This window comes from Pleurodeles waltl, chromosome 7 (genome assembly GCF_031143425.1).
Source record: "Pleurodeles waltl isolate 20211129_DDA chromosome 7, aPleWal1.hap1.20221129, whole genome shotgun sequence".
Lineage (NCBI taxonomy): Eukaryota > Metazoa > Chordata > Amphibia > Caudata > Salamandridae > Pleurodeles > Pleurodeles waltl.
In genome coordinates, this window is record NC_090446.1 from 41,338,707 (window position 1) to 41,358,193 (window position 19,487).

The following is a 19,487-nucleotide window of genomic DNA, read 5'->3' on the forward strand; positions in this document are numbered from 1 at the left end:
AAGGATTCAAACCACTGCAGACAACTACCCATCACATCTACTTCTTTAAGTCTCTGCAGCATAATTTAATGATTGATGGTGTCAAAAGCGGCAGAGGGCCCCCCATCCACTGGGCATCCGCAGTACACCCAATGACCTTTTCAATGCTGATTCGGCGCCATGGGCTGGACGAAAGCCATTCCGCTCAGCCTCCAGGATATGATTGGCCTCCAGAAAGTCTAACAATTTCCTACTCATATATTTTTCCACTATCTTCAAAGGATAGGGAAGAAGCAATATAGGGCAGTAGTTGCTTCTTTCATTCTGATCAGCTTGGGGATTTTCCAGAATTGGACTTACCAGAGCTTTTTTGCACATCTCCAGAAATAGCCCAGTCTCCAAGGATTGATAACTAATATCCAACAAGGCTGGGAAGAGTTCCTTGTCCCTATCTTTCCACACATGCGTGGGTAGGGGGTCAAGTAAGGACCCTGATGAAATACTCCGCGCCAGGCACCTAAACTCCTCCTCTTGTATAGGTTCTACTCTATCAGAACTGGCTTTAAATTGCATTGGAGGAGCCCTCCAAACCATCAAATGGTTAACTCTATTTATAGAGGCTTTCAGATGGCTTTTGTACTTTCCATGACCACCAGGAATATCCTGGTGGTGAGGTAGAGTAAAAGTAAAATAAAAAAAGCACCCCATTCCATGGGAGAAAGTGTTGGGGCCACTAGTTTTTACTTTTCCAAAAACAAACTCCTAGTTTGAGAGTTTGTTTTTTTAAATTAAAAACATTTAAAAGTAATCAATGAAGGATTCACGCCAAACTTATATCCATAAAGCCTCCCACAGTGCAGGAGGTAAACTACAAATTTAGTGGGAAGAGTAAATGCAGTGTAACAGGCTTAAAGTCCTCTGCTCCCAACTGCCTTTAATCCTTCCATCCAAATCTAAATTGGTCCTTATAGGGATTGTTTGGGTTTGGAAGGGAAAGTACTCAAATGCAACAATGATGGAGTTACTTGGACAAACTTTCATTCCACCTACTCAGTTTTAAGTCAGGCAGACCACCAGGTTTATAATGATGGGGTAAAATGTACTCCATCGCTGTGAAGCTTCCTCCAACTGCCAAGGGAGCAATGACTGTTAAAGGTAAGCCATCTGACCATTCACCCTATTTAAAGTGGATGGCTAGATTACTTTTATTCATTGTCTGTCACTGCTTGGAGTATCCTATCAGGAGAGATATTAAAAATAAACAATGACCCATACATGATGGAAGAAAACTTATATATGATTGAGGCCATTAGCTTTTACTTTTCCAAAAAACAAAAAAATCACATTGTGAGGTATTTCATGCAAACCAACCGAGGTCACTGCATGGCCAGCAGTGGTCTCTAAATTCGGCAAGTGTAGGAAAGACAGGGTGGTAGACTTTAATATCTCTCCCACCATGACTGCATTTACCACATCTGACAATCTCTAAATCAGGCCCTAATACTATTACCATGAGATTATTTTTTTGGTACAGTTCCTACTTATAGCTCCCATCAAATTTATATGGAGATGTCCTTTCATGGAATTCAATTTTGTTGTAGCAAAGGATTCAGTTTAATACTAGTTTCTAGTAATAGTAGGGCATAGTAGGTGGGACAGAGGTGGATATATTAACAATGATAGAAAAGGCAAGATTGGTGGAAGTCATACTGAATTCCCATTAAAACTGCTACACGACTGGGAGGATTAGGTCTGATTCTTTGTTACTGTCTTGAGCTGGAGCAAAATCCAAGACCTGCACAGATTGTGACATCAAGGTACAAATTAGCATGAAGGGTGAGGGAAGTACGATCAGACACCACTTTGCACTAAATATTGGGCAAGAGCTCTTAGTAAAACTGAATGATTTCCTTGTGATATCATTATCTGCTGTGTAAGGGTAATCTTCTTAAGTCTAGAGTGTTGTAAAAAAGGGCCAGTGCCAAACAGCAGTATGGTAGGAATTTACATAGCAACTCCGAAGTACAACTGGTCCATGTGTTACATAACTTCTAAACCCATAAGAGGAACTAGAGCAAATAGAAAATGGGTGCTCTCAGCAAGATGATGTATTGATTCATAGAGCCAGCTGAATGATCCAGTACTGTAATTTCTTTATCAATCCCTTTGTCCACTAAAATCAAAGTTATTATCAGGCTGTCATACAAAGAGGAGCCTGGAGTGTTAATGGGAAATAGGTGATACAATAATGAAACAGCATTGTTGTTGGCAATTAGCTTGCATTAAAAAAGCAAAGAAAACATCATGCTTGACATGGTAAACCCACATACACCTGCACCATCTGTGAAATGCCAAATGTGACACTGAAACCACATTCCTTGCCCTTACCAGACACTACAGCACATCTCTTCATGTTACAGCAGGTTTTGGTTTGTTTGTTCTTCCTGGGTTATATTCCTTTGTGTTGGATTGTTTTTGTGGATTATGTTGCTAAATCAGTTTATATATATATTTTTTTTTTTCTGCTAGTGCTTTTGGCTTTCTTACATTTAATTATGTTGAAGGTGTTGTGTTATTTTCTGCACTGTGTGTTGTAACTGTTTAAACATGATTTCACGTTGCTGGTGTGTGATGGGGTTTGTACTGTTTAATATTGTCGAGTAGTCTCTGTTGGGGTACTGTAGGAAAGTCCTTCTTTTTGCCCTGGTCACCACCAAACTTTTGGGACAGATAATGTCTCTTGGCTGCGCCCTGGGTCCTGCTAATCAATCCCAGGGCTAGTGTTCTGAGTAAATTCAATATTCAAATTTGATTAATTATAATTGGCTGTATCAACATACCTATAAGTCCCTAGAATATGGTAGGGCATGTAGGTTTAGGTACCCCATCATAGCTGCACAACTGAGGTACCCAGTGTCATTTTAAAGGCAGGTTGTCTTGCTGGCTGCTTTTAAATAAATGTTACTTTCAAATTTGACTTTGGAATTAAAAGTACTTCTAAAGTCTTAAACTACTTTTTTATACATATAACTCACCCTAAGATATGCCCCAGGTGCCCCCAGGGTTGAGTGCAGAGTAACTATAAGCAGGGTAGCAGATGTTTGAAAAGCCCTGGTGAGGGAAAATAGCAAAATTCCTTTTTTCCTCACTGTAGTGAACAGGCTTCATAGGCTAAAATGTGGAGACTTTATTTTTAATAAAATCAAAAGGAGCTAGATATTACAAATTTGGTATCAAACTGTTTTTTATAATAAATCCAACAACTTTTCATTGCTGAATTTAATATAACTAGTTCAGGGAAAGTGTTTTAGAACTCTACCTGAAAGTTGTTCACTTCAGCTCTGTAGTGCCCTTCTCTGATTGGCCAACCTGTGGCAGCCTTTCCAGGCTGTCTTGATTATTGGTGAAGGTACCTGGGCTGAGGACAAAAGAAGTGCTTAGGGGAGAAGATCCGCCTCAGCAGATGGTGAAACAGGATGGGGAGAGCAGTCAAACTGGACTTCAAAGGAGGGAAGGACATTTGGAGCAGCCCCCCCATTTCCTGCAAACCCAGACAACCAGGTGCCCCCTTGATTAGATTAGGAGAGGGCAGGAAAGGGGGGTGTTAAGGAATTTAGCCAGACCTAACCTCCAAAATTGAATGTTTGCCATTTTGGATTTTTAAAAAACATTGCTCCCTGGGATTGATTTTCCCAGGAAGTGGTCAGCCTGTGATTGGACAGTTGCCCGTCCTCCCCTTTCCACCCTAGTAGCAGGGCTAAATACAACACAGCTGCACCCACACCTCAGATCCCTACAAGGAACAAAAACAAAAAGAAGAAGGGCTGCCCTGCTGGACCCCAGACCTGCACCTGGACACTGCACTCTGAAGGACTGCACCAGCTGCACATTTGTGCTTCACCACAAAAAAAGATTTTGCCTGGATTCAACTGGTTAAGGAAAGGACACTCTGTTTCCTACAGGTAGAAAATAGCTAACCTGAGTCCCTGCATCAAATTCTGCATCAAATTCTGAAGAAACTGACCAGCTGACCACTGTCCAGTGGTCATTTTTGAGTTTGAGCCAGGTGCATTCTGGGAGTTGGCATCCGAACCCTCAAGGAGCAACCCAGAGCTTCTGGAACCTTGGGGTGAGCTGTGGACCCCTAAAGGACCTTCAAAGACCTTCTGGAAGAAGATCCAGAAGTTTGGAGCTCCATAAAAAGACCAACCAGATGTGGTGAGTCAAGTAAGCTTACGTCAACCGCGACACGGCCTGACTTGCTGGTTCATCCTGCTTAAAAGCTCAGGAGCCCCAGACTTCGAGGATTTAACCAGGGACTCCTGGAAAGGCAATTCGACAAAGTAGACTCAAAATTAGCTTGCTGTGGAGGGTTTTCTGACGTCGGACAGATAACGCTCCAAAAAAGTGACAAAGTCTGAACATAAAAAGTTGATTGGGACTTCCCGTGCAGCTTGTCCATGGAGGGCTCCAGGGGATGTCGGATCCAATTTCAACTTCAGTCCGGATGAAGATTTCCATTTAAAAATAATCATCTAAAGGTAGAATTCTTCACCGAGGTCTCCTGCAACGCATATCTTTGGAGGGCTCCAGGGAGGCCGGATCGGATTGGTTATTTCGTCCCAGTGAGAAAAATCTTCAAGAAAAAGACTTAGGCCCATATTTATACTTTTTTAGTACTGCATTTGCGCCAATTTCTAACGCAAAAGCGGCTCAAACTTACAAAATACAATTTTATTTTGTAAGTTTGCGATTTTTTTGCATAAAAAAATGACGCAAGTGCAGCTCTAAAAAAATATAAATAAGAGCCTAAGTCCAAAGGTAAACTTTTAAATTAGGCCTCCCATTTGCTGTGGCCCCGCAGGGATCCATCGTGGTCGGCCCTAAATTTTGACTTTGCCCCAGTTGAGGTGTGACCAGATATCCGGAGTGGCAATTCTAGTTTGTAAGCGCTAAAAAATATTTATTCTTTAGAAATTCATAGCACTGGTTCCCCTTATCCGATTTTATTCATTTTGGTGTCCAATTAATGATACACATATTTCCTTCTGTCATAAATTGGTTTTGGATTTTTAAACAGTTTCTTGTTTTTTCATTTAATTACTTCCTTGTGATATTTGAATGCTTTACACACTTTGGGGTATATTTAAGAGAAGTGACGCTATACACAGGGCATCCCCACTTTTCTTGCGCTCTTTAGGGCCCCTCTACTGCTACCATGTGTGCGGCATATTCAAAATACGGCGCACCATGACGCAGGGTAGGGGGCAATAGCATAATTTTTATTGACGGTATTTATGTACTCTGCAGGAGTAGCACCAAAATATTGGCGCTACTCCTGCAGAGTAGATAGGAACCCATTGTATGAAATGGTCTGCCCCCTTTAATGGCTGCTCTTAGCAGGCTTTAAAAGTGCTGAAAAGAAATGATGCCAGAAAATCTGTTAGATTTCCTTGCGCCATTTTTTCATCCCACCTAACGGTGGCATAATGTACCATAAAGGGTTACAAAGTGGCTTAATCCATGCATTATGCCACTTTGTAAATATGGCATGGCGTTTTTGGCCTTTTAACGTCACATTAGTGTAAAACAATGATGCTAATGTGCTGTTATAATGGTGCTAGGGGCTCTTAAATATGCTCTCTGGTCTCCCAAGTTAAGCCTTGTTGCTCGTTGCCAAGCTACCAAACGTTGAGCTCAGGTTAATTTATTGAGACCTAACGGGACCTAATAGGGGTTAGTGGCCTTTAGCCAGGTGTAGGTACTTACCTGCCCGTACCAATAATCCACTTCCCAATAGGTACATTCAGTTGTGGTTTGCGTTTATGTCATTTAATGCTACTATTGTTGTTGCTTTGGTGTGGAGTTTTCTGATATTGTGTTCTAGTTTACTGTTAATATGTTCTGTTGTTTTATATACTTTCATTGGAAAATTCCACAAATCTTGCTCAGCGTCTAGCCAAAATCTGCATTTACTAAAAAAGCTTTTTAAAGCATCACATAGACATAGCTGAAATAAACATGTCACATGCTCAATTTGTGAGACTACTACACAGTAATTAAAACTACTTTCGCCACCCACCTACTAATATAATTCGCCACTAAACATTCCCTCCTTATTTCACTCTTATAAGTCCCTACTTTCTACCTTTGCCACATTTTGTCAAGCTTTCCCTTTCTACTTCTTTCCCCTTCTGTGTTAGCCACTCTCTTGCTCTGGGTCAAAGTCTGATGAGGAGAAATAAGTGTTGATTCCAAAGAAATAGTGCGGGAGGACCACCTGCTCAAATTAATCTCTGCTGCCAACTATTAACCCATATGATGCTATTAAATGTTTGTAATAATGTATTTTTTTCCTTTACATTGTGCAGTTATTGGGTTTTTCATTGCTACTCAACACTCATTTTTATTTTTCTTCCTTATGGAATTTTTGAAGTCCTTGTTTTTGAGAGTATATATAATTGGGTTACACATGGGTGTAAGAAGAACATACAATAATGATAACACTGTCCCTTCTTTCTCAGAATGTGATGTGGTTGGTCGAATATAAGTAGAACTTAGAGATCCACAGAATAAAATAATTACAATAATGTGGCACGCACATGTAGAAAAGGCCTTTCTTTGCCCCTCAACAGACTGAATTTTTAGAATATCTGAGATGGTGTTAATATAAGATGTGATGATTAACATGAATGGCATTCCTATTATTAATAATCCAAATGTGTAGGTTAGTGTCTCAATAGTGCTAGTGCATGAAAGTTTCATTAGAGCATCAGGATCACAAAAGAAGTGGTTAATTGTGTGGGATCCACAGAAGGAAAGCCGGGATATAAGTATGATGTGTGGTATAGGATCCATGAGACCAATTCCCCAGCATCCAGCTGTCATCCTGATACACACAGCCTCATTCATTATGGTTTTGTAACGTACTGGATTGCAAATAGCCACATAGCGATCATAAGCCATGATGGTGAGGAGAAAAAACTCTGTGGATAATAAGGACGCAAAGCAATATATCTGCATTAGGCATTCAGTCAGAGAAATGGTTGTGCCTTCCATGAAGAAGTGAAACAACATTTTTGGAATTACTACCGAAGTGTAACCAATGTCGATGAAGGACAAATGTGTAAGGAAGAAATACATAGGAGTGTGCAGATGCCTGTTAGAATAAATAGTTGCAGTAATAAAAAATATTTCCTATTAGAGATGTCAGGTAAATCAACATAAAAGTAATGAAAATAGAAACTTGCAGGTTTTCAAAATCCAGAAATCCAACAATTAGAAATTCATCCACTGAGGTTAAATTTCCTACTTCCATTTTTCCAGCAGTGCAGCTTCTACTGAACATAAACAGAAGACACATGTAATTGGAATTGTTGAGAGCTTGTGCAAAACATACTACATACGCCCAATACACCATGAAAGGCTGTTAAGACAAATATGTTTTCACTAATATATTTAAATGGGCTTGATTTACAAAGACTTTTGTAGCAACTGTATCTTACTCAAGAATTGTATTTGGCTTATTGAGGAATTGACAAGAGTAAGAAGTACAAGTTCAAAGAAAAGGCTTTAAGAATTCATGTACTCATTGTAATTTGCAAAACAGAAATTTTCAGGTGTAGAACACAAATACCGAAAAATGCTTATGTAAATTATGTAATCATTGTGAAATGCAAAACAAGTGTTCGTGATCTGGCATTGTAGCAAAAGGGTCCCACCATTTAATCTCTCTCAAGTTTTTTCATTTGACTACCTATTTGTTTGTGATTTTTACAGTGAGCAAGTCTCACTACCTGAATCTCTCAAAAGTAAATGTGCAGTGAATGGAATGAGAGCGCTAACCCCTAGTGAATGCCTTTTAAGAAAAAAAAACTGCAACTACACAAATATTGTTAGAATCTTTATGCTGTTTGCATGTGAATATCCATTCAATCTGAGCATATGTGTGAGTGCACATGTGGGGGCTGTGCCTGTAAGAGTATCATCATGCACAGCCCAGTATCTCTACACAGGTATCCTGTCACAGAAGGTACTATTCAAGGTTTGGTACTGACTTCAGATAGCCCTTCTAATATGAAAGGGCACTCATAGTGCAGGTCTGTAAAGATTACTGATGATCTGTGGTGATTAGACTATATACATATTATAGGTAAAATCTGCACTGCCAAAGGCCATGCACAGCTTGGGTTTGGGTGCCTGCTGGAGGGTTGGCCGCCAGGCCTGGCCAAAGGCTGTGGGCAGAACTGGTTGTATTTATGTCTGTGCATGCTAAAAAAAACATAGAAATAGAGCAGTTATAGTTATGGTTAACTTGCTTCCTAAGGTAGCTGTAATTTGCGCCTTTGCAATGCACAGCTGATTACTCCACATATTACATCCTTGATGACACCTTCTATGGCCTCATTGATAATATTACTGCAACATTTGCAATACAATTATTGATGAAAAAACTGTGCATGGCCAGGGCACAAGTTATAGTTACCTTGGACCACGAGTTTTTAGCTAAATCAGTTAACCATACTATAACTGCTGAACTTCTATGGTTTTGTGCAAGGAAATTCAGAACCTAACTATAACATCCCTATAACCTTTGTATATATGTATATATATATATATATATATATATATATATATATATATATATATATATTTATATATATATATTCCTTTGACCGCTCGTCATACCGAAGGAGCACTGACACGCTCAGGTTCACAATGTGAGGACACATTTATTGTCAATGCAAGGCAAAAGCACACACAAGTTACCACGTTTTGGCCATTTGTTTGGCCTTTTTCACAACACACCATGATCAACTAGTGCAGAATTAATGCATTATGTGTTTCACCCGATGACTAGTTCACTCTACAATGAAACAGTGAAAAGACTTTCTGGAAGGACAGACTAAATTGCTACTTTTTTTATATTCATATTTAAAAAAATATGGTGCACCATTGCGCGGGGTAGGGAGCAATAGCGTCAACATTTTTGACACTATTGATGTACTGTTCAGGGTTAGCGCCAACATTTTTGGGCAAACTAGGAACACTACATAGAGGCCCGTTATGAATGATGGTGTGTCCTCTTTTAACACCTACTCTGAGCAGGCATTAAAAATGCAGCAAAAAATTGCCTTTTGGGGTTTCTTTTTTGACTCGGTAGCAGTTGGGGACTGAGAGTCTGATCCAGTCTTAAAAAATGCAGCTCTTTTTCTACTGAGGTAATATTTCTATTTACTTGTCCCTCCTACATGCCTGTTTCAACCTCTAAGCTAAAATCTGAGCTTGTGTCTTTTTCTACCTGCTTGACCCCACTCAAAATTATATCTGAGACTAGCTGTCTTCTCATATTATCAAAGCGCTATGACATATATACCTGTACATATATATATATATATACATATACATACACACACACACATATATATATATATATATATATACATATATATATATATATATATATACATATATATATATATATATATATATATATATATATATATATATATATATATATATATATATATATATATACATATATATATATATATGACCTTCTCAGCAGGGTCATCCCCACACATTTTGCCTTTACCCTCCAATGTTTTGCCAAGTTCATTTTGTTGGCCTTAGGACTCTTGTGCTCTCTTCCTAAAAATGGTTTAATTGGCTTACACCTAATTGGCATTGTCTAATTTACTTATAAGTCCCTTCTAGTCACATATACCATATATCCTGGGCCTTTAAGTTAAATGCTACTAGTGGGCTTGCAACACTTATTGTGTCATCCATTTAAGTAACACCTTAAAACATCCCCCATGCCTACCATTGCAGCCTGAATGCAGGTTTAAAATGCTAATTCGACTTGGCAGTATAACACCTTGGCAATCCCTAAACTCCCCTTTTATTGCATATATATTATCTCTAAGGTAGGCCGACAGGATGCACTGTAATTAAAAGGTTGAATATGCACTTTTAAGATTGACATGCCTGGTTGACTTATTACATTTAATAGGTGCTAACTTTTGATTTGGACCAGGTAAGCAGTTCATATTTGGCATCTATGAATTTGTAAAGAAAAATCCTCTTTAATGGTAAAGTCAAATTTTGCATTACAATTTTGAAAATGTCACTTTTAGAAAGCTGGCATTTTCCTGCCCTAAGTCTTTTGGTGCCTGCACATGACTGGGTGTAGCTGACTGTTAGAATTTGTGAATTTCTCCCAGTCACACAATAGAAGGATTAGGTGTGCCTGAATGGGCCATCTGCTGGCAGGATAGCAGGGGCAGGGCTGGGGACAGCCCCACTTGGAACTCAATAGGCTGTGCTCTACCTTCACAGAAAAGGCTTATCACCTCAACATTGTCACTGCAGCCAGCTTGGAGCCAAGGAAGAGAATTCAGGAAATGTGAGCACTTCAAAGAAAAAGATTTAGAAATTCCTCCCAACTTCAAAGGAGACAGTGGATATAATAATAAGGCCCTCAGACCTACTCGTCAGTTGACTTTCTGGACCTGTGGAAGGGATCTCAGAGGGTTGCCTGCTGCTGTGACCTGCTGTGTACCTCCATCTGAGGGTGGTTTTCTGTTTTTTTTTCAATTAACAAGCATTCGAACTAGTAACTCTCGAGAAATGTGTCAGGCGCAAGTTTACAAGCATACTAGAGAGAATGTCATGAGACATTTCGCTGTGACCCTTTTGTGGAATGTTCCACAGTGGAGAACTCTGCACAGCGGCAATGGAGCTTCCTGTGCAAATGGCCAGTTTTTTCTCTGCGGTGAAAAAAGTTCTCCTTGGAGAAAGCCCTTCCCCTACACCGCCAGCCCTTCCTCTTGTCTTGAGCGGGAGTAAACATTAGGCATGGGAGAAAGTTTAATTATGCTAGCATAATTGGAAGAATTCCATTTGTTACTCTTATGATGCAAAAGTACACAATTACGCCAGGTTAAGTTGTTAAGAGTAATTTGGGTCAAAAATCCTACTGCAGGAGCACAGGAACAACAAACTGCTGCTGGCTAGCACTGTTCACGTCGCGTAGTATTTAGGTATATGTTCTTAACCCACAAAGTATCCTCCAGCCCCTTTTGGAAGCAAAGATAACTTTTGCATTAAGAACATAGAGGTAAATGCTGGATTTCGTTTCTCACATAATTATGCATAATTTCGAATGATTTTGCAGTAATTACGAGTATTTACTCTAGAGAGTGATATGACAGTTATATCCACCCATAGTAAATATCTAATCATGTCCAAGTTGAAAAGGGCTGCAGAAAAGAGTTTTGGAATGACCAGAAGTGTGGTGGTGGGTGTACCCATACTTTGGAAGCAACCCGCGCCATGGATGCCTATTTCCCATCCGTTAACCTCAATTCAGTCCTATGGATTTTACCAAATACCGGGGGGAGAAATCTGAAGAAGTGCGTGCCCTTACAACCCTACTTTATGGATTTGTGGAGAATATAACAAATGGTAAATCGAAAACTAACATTTACAACCGAATTTATGTCTCCATTCATTATGATATGTATCTATTAGTGTAAATTATAGCCATTTTTTTAAACAATGTTTCAGGTGATTAAAAGCCTGATCAGTGAACAGAGGTTTACAGTGCGTGATGTGCGGATAAGATATACATTGGGTACAGACTACAGGTGAGTGACAGGGACAATAATAGTTGGGATAGATCTCTTAGCCAGGCAGGGGCATACACCCAGTGCACAGGATAGAAATAGCCCTAAAGCCAAGTTATCATGTATTCGATAAAGAATACGGAATTTTAGTTCAACAGAGACGAAATCATAACTTGGGCATTTCATGCATGCAAAGAAGAGCCTGCTCACCTGTGAGAAAACATCAGGATAAGGCCAGTCTCCAGATGGAAGCCTCAATGCCTTAGAGCAGTGGTTCCCAAACTGTGCGCCGCGGCTCCTTGGTGCGCCGTCAAAATTAGCCAGGGGCGCCGCACACAGTCTGGAAACCACTCGGAGGTGCTTTTAATCGGTAGCTTTTCACCGTGGTTTTGGAAACAAAACCCCCTGCATTAATTATTGTGACCAGCGGAGGGCGCCAGAGTACCATTAATAATATCCCTATGACAAAAGAAAAGAAACCATTTAAAATAAATGGTTTTCAGGAACCTGAACGAGAGAATTAAGAAGTCAAACTGTAAATAGTGTAGGTACAGGTACAGGCTGGGATTACGTTCCCCCACCCGCCAAAAAAAAGTAACATAATGGGGAGCCGTGGCCAACACGGCCAATAGGTCAAAGGAGCCGGGGATCGAAAAAGTTTGGGAACCACTGCCTTAGAGCACAACCGAGAAGGATGGCGACTTCCGGTACGTCAGCACGTCTTGCTGGGGTCAGTCGATGCAAGAGTTTGTGGAGGGGAGAGGAGGAGGCAAGCTCAGCCACGGATGATGAGCCACACGGGCATTTTGTAACTCAACCACGCCACGCAAATGGGGAGCCGACACCCACCCTTGCTGTAGAATGGTGCCTCGATTCCTGGTTGCCAAGCACAAGTTATTGAGCCACTTTCCCTTGAGCTTTTGGACTCCAGGGATGATGTCATGAATGTGACCTCAAAAAAGGTGAAACAAAGCCTCCAACATCAAGTTGGTCATTAAAAGTGTTCCTGTAGTGCATCCAGTGAAAGATGCTAAAAGTGTAAATTAGTCTTATTAAAAGTGCATTTAATGAGGTGACATGAAGGACAAGGCTACTTTTACTTTTTTTCTTTGCAACATTTTTTTATCAGCTAAATGAAACAAATAGTTCAGTCATTTTTCGTGCAAAACACACTAGAGAAATATACAGTAAAAGGACATTTCAAAATATTCCAAGCAGCAAAGCATATCAGATGCAGGAGCATGGCTGTAACAACAACAGAAACTGCAGCTTAGATAATCTAATGCACCATTGCTATGCCCAATGTAAGGGTAGTGCAAACTGATAGTACTTTGCCTGAAAAAGATTGTTTTGCAGATCTGTGTTTCCTAATTTTAGGGAGAACGTCAGCCATCTCTTCTGCAAGCCTCAGACCCCCATCAACACTGACAGCTTATCAGTTAGGTTAGTGGGCGGTGAGAAGTGGACCACTTTGTAGACAAGGCAGGTCTCCATGAGCTGAATCTGTGGAGAAAGGAGGGGCAAGTGTCATCTCCTCCCTGCTGACCTCAGCCACCAGCAGGGCACACCTTGGGCCTGGTTCACACAGGAGAATGTGTGCATAGCAAACAATCCTAAAGTTACCCAAAAGTGTAGGTTCTCCTGCATGAATCAGGCCCCTAGTGTCTAAGTCAATAAAGAGCTTAATGAGGTGTCAATTAAACATGGACACTTGCTTCATTAACAATGTTTTAGGGGATTCCCTTCCAAGCATGCTCGGATTTGGGGTAAATGGTGGGATCACTCTGGTCTGGATCCACCACTAAAACTATAATCACATGATGACTGTGCAGTTACTCTGCTAGTTTGCTATTTTTGCAATGCTCTATAGGCAAGGTATTGCTGTGGCAATATGAACACTGAATTGATGTGACTTTTTTGTATTAAGACCTATAAAACTGTTTTTAAAAAAACAATATTTTAATACGGTTATGTGAGTTTGCCATTGGAATTTTACCATTGACCAAAAGCCACTCAACTTCCAGAAGCGATCTGCTTGTGACCCTCATGGGGGTGCAGAGAACCTGGACTAAACCTGATTGCAAGGTTATTTCCTGGTTGTCTCAGGAGTCCAACTCTCTTTCCAGGCTGTCTGTGCCGGGCCTGCCTTCATCCCCTCTTAGTTTAGCTCCTGTGTCAGATGTTCATATAGTGAGACAATGGTATTTAGTTCTGCACTACAGCAAATTCTCAAAGAGAGTCATGAACGGCTTGAGCTCAAGGCCAGAATAAAAATGCCTTAGCAAAGTTGATCCAAGCCTCACACAGTCCCCACAAAAGTCAGTTTGTGGTTCTGGTAAAGCAAAGCAAGGCCTATTTTAATATTCTTCCAGGCGCCGTTCTGCACTGCAATTGTTCCCACTGCACCACTAAAATCCCTCCCGCTCATGTCTTTCTCTGTTTAGTGACTACTTAGCAGGAATGTAGTTCGCAGCAATATGCAGCGATTTGTATCTTTCCTAGATTCTACTTTAAAATTACATTTTTAAATCAGTTCTCTGTTTTTGTGGTGCTAGGTTTCTGAACTGAGTATATGGTCTATGTAACAGTCTCATTTTCCCTGCATTTACAACAACAGCGAGAAAAATGAAAAGGTGAGATTGCTATATTGTTCTCACATCCAATTATGTAGGTACTATATCTGTGTGATAAAATGGGTTGTTGGTTGACTAGAGTGTCAGCCCTGGTCAAGTAACAGCACAATCCCTTGCATGGTGAACCACAAAAAGTCACTAAATTAACCTATGCTTAACCCTGGATACCTTGGCGCAACAAGCAGTCAGGCTACAATTAGAGGCAATGTGTTAAGTATTTATGCAGTACACTAATAGCAACACAGTGAAAACACAAAACAATATCAATCCCAAACCAAGTTAGAACAATAGAGAACATTCTAATCAATTATTTGACACCAAAGCCATCAAAAACGAATTAATAGAACTGGAGTAATGAATTTTTTAAAATGTAAGTGTAAAATAGCAGTTAAAACAAAAAGTGCCTACTGGAGACATCTGGTCTCACTTGACCAGGGCTAAGTCAAAAGTTAAGGCCAACCCCCATGGAGCAAAGTAGATTGCCCCCGGTCAGGCCTTACCTTCAGACTTAAAACATTTTTTAAGGAAAGGTCTCTGAGAAGGTAGAAGTTCAGAGGGGCAAGGCTGCAGGAGTGCCTGCGGGTAAAGCAACATCGTAGGGTAGCTGTGGAGAATCAGGTAGTAGCGGGACGAAGCAGGAAGCTGTAGCAGAAGACAGTTCAATGAGGTTGGATACCCCTTTTGCGAAGAATTGTTAAAAAGAATGTGCTGCTGCGGAGATGAACATCGCAGGAGAAGCTGTGAAGTCAATTCAACCAGCGATGCACCTCGGGCAGATAGGTGAACAGGTTGATCCCGGTCTCCTCCTGGTCATTAGAGCACTTTTGTGGCAAAATGTCCTCACTTTTATAAATTGGCCATCTGGACATTTTTAACAGCACAACCAATGGTCAAGAAATGGATGGAGACCTCTTGGCGGTTTAGGACTCACTCTGGAGGTCCAGGTGTGAGTTCATGATGGTGGGAGCCAGTTATGTTCCTGTGACTCTTAACAAGAGACCAGCTAAACTAGCCCTTGGAGTCACTTCTGAAGTCCTAGGTGCAGGTGGAGATGCAGGGCTCTGAAGCAGGGCTGGCCCCTGAAGGTTGAAACAGGCTCCAGGCAGCCAAGCAGAACTTCCAGGTACAGCGGCAGATTGGCAGAGCGCTCAGCAGGCAGGTCACAGCAGCAGGCAGTCCCCTGAGAGTCCTTCCACAGATCCAGTGGGTGACCTGAGCAGCAGGTCTGAGAGCCCCATTGTTATACCCTGGTGCCATGCTCCTAGAAGTTGGGTGAAGTTTCCAGAAGGGTTCTCTGAAGTTCCTGGAATTTCCTGCCCCTCCCCTGCCCTGGCTCCTAGCTGGCTACACTAACAGTACAGGGTTGCTAAGCCTACTGTGTGGCAGCAGAGCACAGCCCATACAGATGTGAGTGGGGCTGTGCTCAGCTCCACCTGCCAATCCTGCCATTGGAAAGGCATTTCAAGTGCTGCTAATCCAACTATTGTGTGACTGTCTGGGGTAAATCCACAAAACCCCAACTGTCAGTTACACCCAGGCTTGTGACCTAGGCAGGCTGCAGGTACAGAGGGCTAAGGGCAGGAAAATGGCAACTTTTTAAAAGTGGCATTTTCAAACTTGTAATGATTGATCCAACTTTACCATTAAAGAGGATTTATTATTACAGGTTCATAGATACCAAACTTGATATATCTATCAAATCTAGTTTAGGAATTACAACTTATTAATGTCGATAAGGAATCCCCGATGTTAACCTATAGGAAGGGTAGGCCTCACAGTAGTGAGAAAATTAATTTTGAAGTTCTTCTTTATGAGGACATGTAAAACTAAAAAGTACATGTCCTACCTTTTACTTACACAGCACACTGCCCCATGGGCTACCTACGGCCTACCATAGGGATGACTTATATGTAATAAAAGTGGAGTTTAAAGGTTTGCAAGGGGTTTTAAATGTCAAGTCAACATGGCAGTGGGATACTGCCTTCAGGTTGCAAAGGCAGGCCTGGGGATCGTTTTAAGGAGCGGCTTACGTGCCATGTCGACTTGGCTTAATGCCAAGTCGACCTGGCAGTGTGGCATTGCCTTCAGGATGCAATGGCAGGTCTTGGTCATGTTGTAAGGTGCTACTTAAGTGGATGGCATAATCAGTCCTGCAAACCCACTGGTAGCATTTAGTTTACAGGCCTTGGTTATTTGGTATACCACTCTAAAAGGGATTTATATGTTTATTAAATATCCCAATCAAATGCATGCTAATCAACCTGTGTTTAGCGGAATGAACACAAGCACTTTACCACTGGTTAACAGTGGTAAAGTGGACAGAGTCCTAAGGCCAACAAGCAAAAATCCAGGCAAAAAGTTTGGGAGTGACCCTGTAGAGAGGGCCATTGGCAACAATCTGTAACAATATGTTTGCTAGCTGCACCAGCTGGACACATATGGAACACAGTGTGGACATGGTGCACAGTTCCACACAACTTTGAGGGGTTTGAAAACATATTCTATTAGTGATGGCGACCCAGCCACAAGCACAGTACTGTAAAATTGAGACTTGAATTTTTGCTAAAGCCCCTTTAAACCCAGGTGACATGATGTCAGGTTTGAAAACAAGTCATTCAATGGAAATATGGTAACATGACACGAGAAAAAAGGAGGAAAAGTGGAACGAAAATGCCTGGGAATAGGGCCTCATCTACTGGTTTAGGGCTAGTGATGATCAGCTTCAGGAAATATAGATATCTTTCAGTTTAGCAGGCCTAGAAATTTTGATTCAGGTGCTCCGCAATGATAGGGGGACAGATTTCACTGATAAAGAGGGCCACGGCCTGTCCCTCGATGACAAAGTTTGTGAACTCACAGGTCAAGGGAACACACTGAGATTGTATGTTGGCATGTTAAATTTTGGAACAGGGTCAGAGACTACTTTCAGAAAAAGGGCTTTCATAAAGTCACAGGAAGGACTGTCAGATGGTTCTAATTGCAGACTGCCCACTAGCAAAAATGTACGTAATGAAATGACCCCGGGCTACACAATCAGAAGTACTGAAGTCAAACCTTGAGGGCCCCACATGCCAATCTCACACTCAGAAATTTTAGAAAGCTGAAATCTTTATGGAAGCTTCAGAGTGAAGATGGTCTGGTAGTAGGTGACGATTGAGTAACTCATACATAAGGCATGCTGAAGTATTACTTCTGCCAAAAAAACATGTCCACCACCATAGGATTCCGTCTGCCCATTTTAGACTCTGGCGTTTTGATGACAATGTATGCTGCATGTGTCACTTTTTTCATCCTCTATTACATTCTAAAAAAACAAAGGACTAAGTAAGTGCAGCCACACCTCGGCCACCTTGTTTAGATTTAGCTTTACAAATACATAATCATGGATTATCAATCTCCACACCTGAGATAAGGATAAATATGCCTCTCTAAGCCACAACAAACACATCACCGATTGAAGAAACATGCCCTTGCACTTGCAAGGTTTATCCCTAGACCTGGCAATGCTCAATGAGGAACAGCAAGGCAATCCACCAGAATTTCAAAGGATTTTTTAAATTTTGGTTTCAGTGGTAATATAAAAACATAAAATATTACTGTAATACATAAACCAACCAAACTGTATGTTTATGTGTTACTCTATTTTAACAGAGGACAGGTGGGTCCTGCCATAGTATAAATATATATTGGGTGGTTCTTACTCTAAAGACATCACTACATTATTTGGACCATTCATACTTTTAAATACCATTCAGCCTGCCTTGACGTAGAAATGCCTAACAGAGGGTTGTTTCATTCAAACTACAATGTTGAAAATATTCACTAAGGAAACATCTTGAATGACCAGTAGCCAGGAGTATTTTAAATACAGAAGGGAGGTTACACTAGTATTAAACTTGCCAGATGTAGCTGGACAACCTAGAGGATATCACATTGACTAGGCATATTATCCAGGTGCTTATTCCTTTGAGGAGGATTGGAATCTTCAGAATTTCATAAGGAGGGACAGGCCAGTTGATTTGGGGGGGAGGTGTGAGGAATGGTGTGGATTTGAGGAATCAGTAGTTGAGCTGCATGGGTGAGTACAGGGCTCTTGGAGTGTGCAGCTGTGTGTGGGTTGATGTGATTGGTAGCATTTGGATGTACGGGTAGATGTGTGTTTATGTAACTGTCTGTGTGTGTGTGTGTGTGTGTGTGCAAGTTTGTGCATGTGACATTTTGAGTGTATGTGTGGAAAGACAGATCTAGGGTATGGGAGGAGATAGGATCGGGAGAAGATATAGAGCAATGTGAGGAGCTAGGAAGAAGTGAGGTTTCTTAGGTTGAGTATTTGGTTTAGGAGAATGGGAAGATTTAAGAGCAGGGTTTGAAAGAGAGTGGGAAGATATTGGAACTGGGGAGTGTTTAGAGATAAAGGAATAGGTAAAATCAGAGAGGAGTTTAGTGGAATGGGATGAAGTAGGAGCAGAGGAAGTTTTAGGTTTATGGAAGGACATCATAATAGAGTTGAGGTTTTATGGCAGCCCGGTTCCAGGACTTTGGATTTGGGAAGGGCCATGAAAAATAGACAGGCCATAAAAATGAGTGTGGTTTTCCAGAGACTTCCAGGTACCTGAGAGTTGGGTCTGGGCATTCTGCTGGTTGGTCTTATACAGGTATAAGCTTCATACCATACCTACTGTTTCTAGTTTTAAGTGTGGATTCTAGATGCTTAAACTTATGGGCTTGATCACTTCTGCTCTCCCCACCTCACCCTCCTTTCTCTCTGTCTTATCCTTCACTATCTCAACTTCACCATTCTTTCTCTCCACTTCACCCTGCTGCCCTGCTCACCTCATCTTCTACTTCCTCTCTCTAACATTACCCATTGTTTCCGTACTGAGTCCTTCTCTTTCTCAAGTCGAAACTCATATTTCTCTAGCCTCACCCTCCTTTCTGTCAACCTTATCCTACTTTCTTTTTCTTGTGATCTCGTCATCATTTCACTGTGGCTTCACCTTTCTATTTCTACCTCACCCTTCTGTCTCCACATCACCCACATTGTTCTTCTCAATATCCTTGCCCTCTTCACTGTCCCTTAACTTCCTCTTACTCTTGGTCAGCATCTCCTGTCTTTTCAACTCATCCCACTTTTCTCCCTCTCATCACTGTCCCATTCTCTCTGTCATTCCTATCCCCCCTGCCTCAGCCTCCTCCCTGCTAGCCTGCTGTCTCCATGTGTCATCTTCCTCTCTCTTCAGCTCAA

The 19,487-nt window shown here is 41.2% G+C and overlaps 1 protein-coding gene across 1 annotated transcript; it reads right to left on the reverse strand.

The window, feature by feature from the left end:
- Positions 1-6,372: 6,372 nt before the first annotated feature.
- LOC138246787 (olfactory receptor 5V1-like) lies at positions 6,373-6,945 on the reverse strand. The gene has a single exon (XM_069201548.1). It carries the CDS (start codon positions 6,943-6,945, stop codon positions 6,373-6,375), a length of 573 nt encoding a protein of 190 aa, XP_069057649.1.
- Positions 6,946-19,487: the final 12,542 nt, after the last annotated feature.